At 42.0% G+C, this 11,710-nt stretch overlaps 1 protein-coding gene across 5 annotated transcripts in view; it reads right to left on the bottom strand.

The window, feature by feature from the left end:
- Positions 1-3,718: 3,718 nt before the first annotated feature.
- Positions 3,719-11,710, bottom strand: part of LOC306943325 (partitioning defective 3 homolog) — a 276,695-nt gene continuing 268,703 nt past the window's right edge. For all 5 annotated transcript variants that reach the window (XM_079529577.1, XM_079529579.1, XM_079529578.1 and 2 more), the window contains one exon: positions 3,719-6,517. In XM_079529577.1, the coding sequence (XP_079385703.1) occupies positions 6,382-6,517 (136 nt within the window). In that variant the 3' untranslated portion in view covers positions 3,719-6,381. The remainder of the gene's footprint in view (positions 6,518-11,710) is intronic.

Raw genomic sequence — 11,710 nt, 5'->3', positions numbered from 1 at the left:
GCGCCCGCCCGTGTGAGTGTGTTTGCGTGGGAGGGTCATAAAACGATTAAAGATGCTTGGAGAAGAGGAACACGTTCCCATTAAACAAAATGAAGCCCGTGGACAACTGTCTCTGGGATTGATTGGCACTGCCTGTCCGCTCTGTTGTCATGGAGACAGGCTGGCAAGGCGGCTGGGGCTGTGGAGGGCATGAGCCCACCTAACTATTGGTCAAATGGCAGAAACCTCTCATCTCCATATACATTTTTGCAGATTTTCACTCCACAAAAGGAGTGAAAATAGCCGATCTTTAACGCGCTGTGAACGTATGTGTCTGTGAACTTATGTGGCTATTTCCCTATTTTAAATGTTTTTTTTTTTAAATACATAAAGGAAGCGTTTGGACATACAAGGTTTCTACCCGACAGCCAACGTATTATTTGCTGATGAAAGGATTCCATAACCAAAATGGCAAATTGCCCCCTGGCTGAATTACATTTTCAATATGTTGGGAGACAAATCCCTTTAGTGGGTTTTAGGGGATGTGGAATAGTCTCAAGAACATGGGACAGAGAGAGAGAGAGAGAGAGAGCGAGAGAAAAAAACCCATAATGTGGGGGTATTAAAACGTAACAGTAAAATACAGGCGGCAATATAAGAGCTCTTTCTAAACCGCCCCACAAGCTCACTGTGACTATAACCTCCCTATTCTCACCCAGGTATAAATGAGCTCAATAAAAGACCGGCAACAATGTTTGCCGGGAGAGCGGGCATCAGTCATCCTGATGGAATTAGACCGCACTACCCACAATGCTCGGCTGCTGCTCCCTAAACTACAGTTGAGAAATAAAAGAGAGGTTCCCTCCAAGCCTCCAGGAGGTGAGATATTGAGTTAACGGACAGTGTTGCCATGTCTGCCTATTATAAGTGACTTTGGGCTTATTTCTTCTGTAAAGTTGTTTGGAAATATTGGTTTGCGGGTTGTGTTTTTTTGGGCTTGCTTGCTAAATACTAAACTAGTGTTTCTCAAATATTTTCTGGTCAAGGAACCCTCAAAGTAGGCTAATTATTTATTTGTCCCATGGACCCCCATCTGAAAATATTTTGTGCCAGGACCCACCATACAAGATTTGTGTCGTAATATATTTCCGATTTTTGAGTGGTGCAGCCACTCCATTGCGTAGCTATGTGTGTCCCTATGTATGTATGTGTACGCGTCCAAGTACACGTTCAAGCACGGACACATGAAACATCTCACTAATACCACACACACACACACACACACACACACACACACACACACACGGGAGGCGTGTACAATAAGAGTACAGTATTTTATTAAAAAATAAAATAAATAATAATCAAGATTTGTTTTGAAAATAGCTATTCATATAGGTATATGAAGGTTGTATTTAGATTTTACATGCTCATATTATATCCTATAGTCTTTTGGGCTCAGAGATCTGGTTGCTTATTTCTCCCGCAGAATCTGGCAACGGTGTTAACGGGAGAGAGAGAGAGGGGCATGTGGCTGAACAGGGACAGCTAACAAAACAACATCATGAGAAAAGAGGTAATTACCAAAATGACTCACAGAGGGCAGAAATTGCAGGCCGGCGTTAAGAGCTCCTGACAGGCTAAAATGTACTTCATCAGAGGTATAATAAGACTGGTTCGACGGCCCGCGGTGGAGGCATCAAAGCCTTGGCCTGAAGGTTATGTGTAAATATGCATAGAGCTTCCATATGCTTGTACTTTGTTCACAGGCTTATTTGTGGGCGCATCAGCTCACTGGGTAGAACATGGCGCACAACAGTGGCAGGGTTAGTGGATCCATTTCCTATATGTAGCCCAGTGGGAATGGTAATACCACGGCTGCTGGGGGGCGTAGCGATCAACATGATTTGCATTGCAGCCACCCATGATACAAATATATACAGATATCACATTGTACACGCATAGCATGACCGAATAGCATTTCTAGTTCAAAGCATCTTATCTTTGGCAACTATATATTTTTTATTTATGTACCATTTATATTACTATATATAGTTTGCTCTGAAAATATATCAAATGACACACATGGCCTCTTTGATACTAGCTTGGATCACACACGCCAGACACCACTTTGTAGGTCACGCAGCATTTATGGAAATGCGTAAAGAATATGTGAGATTGATTGAAAGTACTATTCCATATATGTGTGTGTGTGTGTGTGTGTGTGTGTGTGTGTGGCTCTCCTCAAGATGAAAGTGGGGCAGTTGAGGGGAAATTAAGAACAAGGACACTGGCTCCTTCACGTGCACACCACCACCGCATCACTCAGATGAGGCAACCAAATGTAATATATGCCAGGAGGAGGAGAGAGAGAAGTAATTGAATTTCAAAGAGAGGCTCCTGTTTACCATACGGTACCCATCGCTGTAGTGCAGCTAGTGGCCTTATTGGGTGGAAGCCTAACGACATGCAATTACTGTTTTCACCCCGTTGTGGTGAGCCTGTGAGCCGCAGTACACTGTATAAACATTAGAGAAGGGCTTTGAGGGAACCAAAGTTTACACAGTCCCTTTGGATTGAAGTCGCAGATGACAACAGGATGGAGGAGGAGAGTTTGTGGACCTGATGGTTTTTTTTAACCACTTAACCCATTTTGACCTGAGATCAGATTCTAAAAATGTCTTCTACATCCTGACAGTTTTCTGAAAAAGCTATGTTTCTATGTCAGTCGTTCTTCGATTTTTCAAAAATAGCAGACCTACAAGCTCGAGCTTGTAGATCTGCTATTTTTCAATAGCTAAAGCATAACATAATGCTAACACCAAAAGGGGTTCCTGCCCAAAATGGGTTAAACCCTATAGCTGACTGGGGTCCTCCAGGGTTCTATACTAGGTCCTCTTTGTATTTTCGCATGTACTAAATCTCCTCACCGAGAATAGCGGAGCCGTAAGGTTCACAGCGTGAATGTTCGCTCCCCAGAATAGGGATGATAGGGTTCATATGGCTACGTTTTTTGACCAATGCATGGCTTTTGAAGATTACGTGATGTGGCAGCCAAGTCTAATGGGATTGTGGGTTTGTTTAAACATTAAAGCACGTATGACGTAAATCGTTTGCCAGTCAAATATGGACTTTAATGTTTGTTTAGGGCAGTTTATAATGTAAATCATTTTGCCAGCCAAGTCTATGGAGTTCAATGTTTATTTAATTTTAGGGCAGTAAATAGCGACGTAAGACGTCATATGGCCAATATAAATACATCTTGTGTACATACAATACATCTTCAAACAAGTGTGATTTTCTTTTCTTATGCCGGTAGTTAAATAAAAGAAGACTCAATGTAGATCTTGAAAGCACCTGTTTAAAGCCCTGGTTCATCCGTCGGTCATGTTTGCCTGCCTGCCGTCGTGGGAACATGCATTACGTGGCCAAGAGGAGAGCACAACAATGCCTAGAGTAAAGCTCCATAATGCCGCGGGCATTGTCTCTGGCTTTAATTGGGGAGCAATGCTCTGCTATTCATGAGAGAGAGGAGACGTCCTTTCCCACACTGTACCATGTTGTGCGAGCAATGCTGGTGTGGAATGTGGACCCTAATGCCCGACTTAGCCTATACTTGGTTGCCATGTCACGCAGCGAAAATAACAGATCTACAAGCTCACAATGGGTCGCGCCGCGACGCATTGTAAGCCTGTAGATCAGCTATTTTCTTGTGGGTTAACGTTGCCAAACGCACACAAAAAACAAGACAAAGCATTTTTTTTATTGGGTTCATCAATGATAAAAAATAAAAACCAGCAGAAGTGATTTGTTTTCTGTTCACATGCTCATGTTTTTATCAGACAATTCCCATAAAATGGTAAATATCACATGGACCCAAAAGGTTCCCATTGCATAACATAAAGGCAAAAAAAAAGCTGCATTTGAGAGGATGTGTCGTCTAGACGCTAAAGTAGTAAAATTGTTCAAGTAGAACGATGAAGAGATGTACAAAGGACACAGCTGTGTTTGTAAAAATGACCTCATACTTGTAGATAAGACCAAACAGTCCACAAAGACAAAATCATAATGCAACGGAATAAATACACTTTTGCTGAGAGAGGCCAGATATAACTACACATAGTGAGAAACAGCTGCTACGATTAGTTAGAAAATCTACAAAGAGTTCTTTCAATGTGCCGCAGATGACTGCTCTTACATGTAATTACACGTTCATTATTGTTCATGAAATGTAAAACCAAGTACACTTAAGGTGCAAGCACGTGGAATAAGGGAGTGTACGTATGTTACATGGAATGGCGTGCTAAAAATATGTCGACCCGTTTCATCAGCTAAAACGTTGAAGGCATTCAAAATGTGTTCACTTCTTACTATTGCCCTCTCATTGCTTCAGAACACACTAATTAAGCCCCCTTCGTAGCAGATCAAGAGTGAAATGAAATAAAAACAGCCCTTAAAATGCCACATGATCCTAACTTTAAACTCACAAAAAGGCACAGTTAATAACCAATTTAAAGCAATAGTTCACCCAAAACAATATTATTTTTTCTATCAATTACTCACCCCATGAAGCCTTGCATTCATGAACATGTTTAGTTTTTGCCACCTTTCTGAGCCAACAATCCAATATAAGTTAATAGGAGACCAATTACTTAACAAGAGAAATATCACATTTAAAACCTGGATCATCAGTAGGACCATCAGTGATTACACTGTGTTGTTTTTTAGTTCATACTATTTTTTATTTTTTAAATAAATCAGTGCAATTGAACACTCTTTACGTCTGTGTGTGGGTTTTACAACCAATGAAAAGTATTTAAAAAGTGCTTCTGACTAAACTCCCTAACTCCATTTGATCCTCAAACTGTCGGTCAGACAACCTAACTTGTGGAGTTAGGTGGTTTGTCCATTGGTTAGAATGACAAAGTTAGAAAATAATTCTCCACATTGATTGTCAAAAACCTCCCAACTCCACTTGAGCTGGATTTGGGTAAAGTGATGATAATATAACGACACATGTATTCAAGTATCTGGCAATGTATAATGTCACCGTACCAACTTTTATGAGGCAGTATTGTGTTGTTCTAAAAACATTTATTTAAACACTGAAAAGTGTATATTTTGGACATAGCTGGTTTCTGCCCTACAGCAGAGATACAGTATAATACTTGTGTTGTTGTTGTCCGGGAAAAAACCACCTAATTCCATTTATTATTATTATATATATATTTTGTATCCATAAATCAATGCTATTGTATGTACTCAGTACTGTATGTATGTGTTGTGATTTCTTGTCGTCTTTTAAAACTGCAGAAAATAAGTTTCCGAAAGGAAAAATAAAGTTCTTTGAAGTTGAACACCCCTTACGTCTGTGTGTTGGTTAAAAAAATTAACCAATGGAAAGTATTAGAAAGTGCTTTGGCAAAAACCTCCTAACTCCATTGGATCCTCAAACTATCTGCCAAACCAGCTAACTCCACCCGTTTAGACATCTTTATTAAATCAGTGCTATTGAACACCCTTTATGTTTGTGTCTTGGTTAAAAAAATAATTGAACCAATCACCAAAATAATTAAAAAGCGCTTCAACAAAAACCTCCAAACTCCACTTGAACTGGATGTTTTTTCATTTCCTGAGAATGATTTGATGCGGTGTCATCAAATATTGGATTATTGGCCCAGGAATGCGACAAAAACTACAATAATTCAAGACAAAACCAATTCAAGGCTTGAATTGGTGAGTAATTGATAGGATTTGTCTTTTGGGTGAACTATTCCTTTAAATGTTTAGGCCCACCACCCCACTCCACCCACATCACAGAAACAAAACACTTCCTCAAATTAGGATGAATCCCACTGACAGTCCATTGGTCCAGGAGACGGAAGGCGTGTCCAACAGGAGTGAGTGATGGACAGACAGACAGGCGACATGGGAGATAGATAGATGGGTGACAAGGTGGGTGGGGTTAGTCATGGTATGCGCTCCTGCATGCAGATGGATGGACGTTGAGAGTGAAGTTGGTTAGAGTTAGCAAAGGTATAGCCTTGAAAGGCCTCAGGTTAATGGGAATCCGTGGAGGAGAACACAGACATTAACCTCAGTCTTGTTCGTGGCTGTTGGTAGTGGGGTTAGTGATCGGTTAGCTCCCCTCCAGCTCAGCCACAGGTCACATGCTAACACTTTAGCATGCTTCTTGGGGCTAGCGCGGAAAGAAGTTAGTTGATGTTTTTACTCCGCCGGTCCGGGTATAGCCGGCTAGTGTGCTAACACCTTCTCTGTTAGCACTGACTTGTAGCGTTCTTCCGCTTGGCCAGCCTCTAGCCGGCACGTTAGCATAAGCGTTCCTCTCTCGGGCCGCAGAGTGAATTTTGATTGGTAGACTCCGTACATGAGGAGGCGAGGACCTCAGACACTCACCCAGGGCTGCTCGAAGCTGTACGTCCTCCTGCGGTCGTCGGGGTCTTCGGGACCAGTCTGGGCCTGCTGGAACTCGTGCCTCAGCCTCTGTATCCGGTCGTGGTTGCTGGGGGCTAGTCGGTTACTGGGGAGAGAAGAGAGGGTGGGGGCATCAGAGGGATGAATGTGAGGGGTCCATTATGAACAGGTGACCTGGTTCTATCAGCACAGACATAAAATGGCCTAGGGATGAAGTTCTTAAAAGTCTAATAATTCTACTCACGGGCATGAATTGATGAAATGCGTTGTTGATGCCACACAAAGCAACCCAGATATATACGCACAACCCAGGGGCCCGAGCAAAAAGCAGGCATGCCCTGAGGCCCGCAGCAATATGAATCACAGAAATGTGCCCACAATGTATTATTCATAACAATGAACAAAGATCCCCCCCTCCCCCCGGCCAGATATCATTCACCTGCTACACATCTCTGTATCGTGTACGACAGCCCCTCGACAGTTTAAATAAAGCATGGTTCCTTTCCATGTAACATCTCATGATACACTACTGGACAAACGAGCCTTTACCTGACTCTCACTAGAATTCACTTTGCCTCCGGCCAGGACCAGTTCAAGGGTCTTTGGTCAAAAATGCAATGCAAGCTTTGCAACAGTAGAAAGATACAGTATTTACAATAATACAAAAGTGGCACACTATATTATAATGTCACAATATTAACCACTTAAGCCCTATCTTATAGGTTCAAATAAAAATTGCTACTTTGAACATTTCTTTTCATAATAAACACCAGGTTTAGAGATTTATTTTTATCATATCCATGATGAGCGAAAAACAAACAAACACTGCATTCCATTGTTGTGGTTGTGTGTAGCACTGTTCATTAGAGTCATTGACTGGCAAAACTCCAGCAGCAACACTGTGTGTTCCTATGGTAGAGTTCCACACATTCTGGCATACAGTACACTGTAGTTTGAGGGCAGTGAGCTGGCCTCATTTGGCCCAAAACAACCTGGCACAATACTTTCTGTGAGTCTCATGCAGGCCCTAATTAAATCTCCCATCAGCGCCTGTAAACCTGTATTATACTTCGTTGCACAATGGTGGCATACAAAAATTGCTGATCTACATGCATTGTGTGCTTGTAGATCGGCTATGTTCATTGTTTCTTTTTAAACATTGTATTCGAGTCCAAAGTTTGAATTATTGATATTGATTTGAAGTCATATCGCTCAGTGTATCTCAGCAATATGCCAATGTAGAAATGACAGCCACAACAAAGGCCCAAACCACACCACTGATTCACCATGCAAAGTTGCATTGGTGTGACATTTTAAAACTGTTTTGTGAAGGAACTGACAAATGGCATCCTTCTGCTTTCCATTTAGACTAGAGCAGTGGCTTTCAACCAGTGGTCCGGGGACCAACAGTGGTCCTTGAGGGGGTTCCAGGTGGTCCCCAGGTAAAGGATGGAAAGTTGGTAACCAAATGGACCCTTATAGATCTTTAATTCTTGAGTGTCAAAGATTGTTAAACATCGGCATTACTTAATTCTCAAGAAGTCTACACAATTAGAACAATGTCAAATAATTGATATTTTCATCAACGTTTCAATACAGCATGGAATTGTGGACAAATTATGTCATCAAATGCTGGTGGTCCATGGCTCAAATGCCAAATAAATAATGGGCCTTGAAATGAAAATGGTTGAAAACCACATGGACTAGAGAACCATACAGACTAAACCACTGGACTAGAGAACCATACAGACTAAACCACTGGACTAGAGAACCATACAGACTAAACCACTGGACTAGAGAACCATACAGACTAAACCACTGGACTAGAGAACCATACAGACTAAACCACTGGACTAGAGAACCATACAGACTAAACCACTGGACTAGAACCATACAGACTAAACCACTGGACTAGAACCATACAGACTAAACCACTGGACTAGAGAACCATACAGACTAAACCACTGGACTAGAGAACCATACAGACTAAACCACTGGACTAGAACCATACAGACTAAACCACTGGACTAGAGAACCATACAGACTAAACCACTGGACTAGAGAACCATACAGACTAAACCACTGGACTAGAGAACCATACAGACTAAACCACTGGACTAGAACCATACAGACTAAACCACTGGACTAGAGAACCATACAGACTAAACCACTGGACTAGAACCATACAGACTAAACCACTGGACTAGAGAACCATACAGACTAAACCACTGGACTAGAACCATACAGACTAAACCACTGGACTAGAGAACCATACAGACTAAACCACTGGACTAGAGAACCATACAGACTAAACCACTGGACTAGAGAACCATACAGACTAAACCACTGGACTAGAACCATACAGACTAAACCACTGGACTAGAACCATACAGACTAAACCACTGGACTAGAGAACCATACAGACTAAACCACTGGACTAGAGAACCATACAGACTAAACCACTGGACTAGAGAACCACTGGACTAGAGAACCATACAGACTAAACCACTGGACTAGAACCATACAGACTAAACCACTGGACTAGAGAACCATACAGACTAAACCACTGGACTAGAACCATACAGACTAAACCACTGGACTAGAGAACCATACAGACTAAACCACTGGACTAGAGAACCATACAGACTAAACCACTGGACTAGAGAACCATACAGACTAAACCACTGGACTAGAGAACCATACAGACTAAACCACTGGACTAGAGAACCATACAGACTAAAACCACTGGACTAGAGAACCATACAGACTAAACCACTGGACTAGAGAACCATACAGACTAAACCACTGGACTAGAACCATACAGACTAAACCACTGGACTAGAACCATACAGACTAAACCACTGGACTAGAGAACCATACAGACTAAACCACTGGACTAGAGAACCATACAGACTAAACCACTGGACTAGAACCATACAGACTAAACCACTGGACTAGAACCATACAGACTAAACCACTGGACTAGAGAACCACTGGACTAGAGAACCATACAGACTAAACCACTGGACTAGAGAACCATACAGACTAAACCACTGGACTAGAGAACCATACAGACTAAACCACTGGACTAGAGAACCATACAGACTAAACCACTGGACTAGAGAACCATACAGACTAAACCACTGGACTAGAGAACCATACAGACTAAACCACTGGACTAGAGAACCATACAGACTAAACCACTGGACTAGAGAACCATACAGACTAAACCACTGGACTAGAGAACCATACAGACTAAACCACTGGACTAGAGAACCATACAGACTAAACCACTGGACTAGAGAACCATACAGACTAAACCCACTGGACTAGAACCATACAGACTAAACCACTGGACTAGAGAACCATACAGACTAAACCACTGGACTAGAGAACCATACAGACTAAACCCACTGGACTAGAACCATACAGACTAAACCACTGGACTAGAGAACCATACATACTAAACCACTGGACTAGAGAACCATACAGACTAAACCACTGGACTAGAGAACCATACAGACTAAACCACTGGACTAGAGAACCATACAGACTAAACCACTGGACTAGAGAACCATACAGACTAAACCACTGGACTAGAGAACCATACAGACTAAACCACTGGACTAGAGAACCATACAGACTAAACCACTGGACTAGAGAACCATACAGACTAAACCACTGGACTAGAGAACCATACAGACTAAAACCACTGGACTAGAGAACCATACAGACTAAAACCACTGGACTAGAGAACCATACAGACTAAAACCACTGGACTAGAGAACCATACAGACTAAACCACTGGACTAGAGAACCATACAGACTAAACCACTGGACTAGAGAACCACTGGACTAGAGAACCATACAGACTAAACCACTGGACTAGAGAACCATACAGACTAAACCACTGGACTAGAGAACCATACAGACTAAAACCACTGGACTAGAGAACCATACAGACTAAACCACTGGACTAGAGAACCATACAGACTAAACCACTGGACTAGAGAACCATACAAGCCTAAATTCTTGTGATGGTGGTTTTGTCTGTTCATTAGACTCTAATGAACTGTCAGCCGGTCCGTGACAATAGAAAGGTTGGGAACTAAGCTGCGACTGTGGTTCACTTTGAAATGTCACGATTAAAAAAATTGAAGACCAGGATAGCATCCGTGTCATTTTAGATTTTTAGCTAAAAAGCATAATTTTATACATTGGCTATTCAAAAATCGTGAAAATGTTTAGTAGTATCTAAGTAGGGCAAAAATTCATCACACACACACACACACACACACACACACACACACACACACACACACACACACACACACACACACACACACACACACACACACACACACACACACACACACACACACACACACACACACACACACACACACACACACACACACACACACACACACACACACACACACACACACAGGACTATGGGCACAAGAGGACATAAAGGCATTCGAGGTTATGCGGCTCCCAGCAGAGTAAAGTCATTATCCCAGCCATCAATGCCCCTTTCACACAGAGCGTGAACAGAGTGCCAGTCTAGGTGACTGAAGGGCCAGCGGGGGCATGCCAACTCTGAGCTACATTTATCAACTTGATGACAACTTTTTGACTTTCCAACTCTGACAGGAAGTGTCATGAGTATGAACGTTTAAAACCTGTAACTTCATGATCGTAATGGTGGCTACAGTGAATTTTGTCAGCTTCTGTGAGAATGTTCAACTTTTAGAAATACTGAGTTGTAAGGAACCCAGGGACAAAGGAATAGGGCACAAAATGTTAATGGTTGAGTGTCCAAAGACATGAAATCCTGGACGAAATCCCCCCTCTTTTTATACTTGAACAAGCATTGCTAAGAAACTTTGCACAAAAAACAAATGCATGGCATTTTCTTCTCTCTATGAGCTCAAACCGAGCCTTTATCTCCACAGAAAATGACCATGGTTAAATTGATTTCCTCTGCAGGGACATGATGACAACAACTGAAGAGCAGGGGATACTAAATTTAATTTACCCATTACTTAATTTACCCATTTGCAACGCTGAGAGTGTACAAATTTAGTACATTCGTACACTCACAGAGTTACACTGAGGATTTGACTGTGTATAATCTGAAAACAGCACCAAACAACACAGTCATCTTGCAGGCCACTTGAGGAACCCCCCTCAACCACAAGCAGACAGTGGAAGAAAGCCAGAGCCCGTCAGCCTGGTTAAGGACCAGGAACCTGTCATATGTGATCGTGCTAATCCCTGCGATATGTAACACAGA

Source organism: Electrona antarctica, assembly GCF_951216825.1.
Source record: "Electrona antarctica genome assembly, chromosome: 19".
Classification (NCBI taxonomy): Eukaryota; Metazoa; Chordata; class Actinopteri; order Myctophiformes; family Myctophidae; genus Electrona; species Electrona antarctica.
This window is presented reverse-complemented; position numbering and strand designations above follow the sequence as displayed.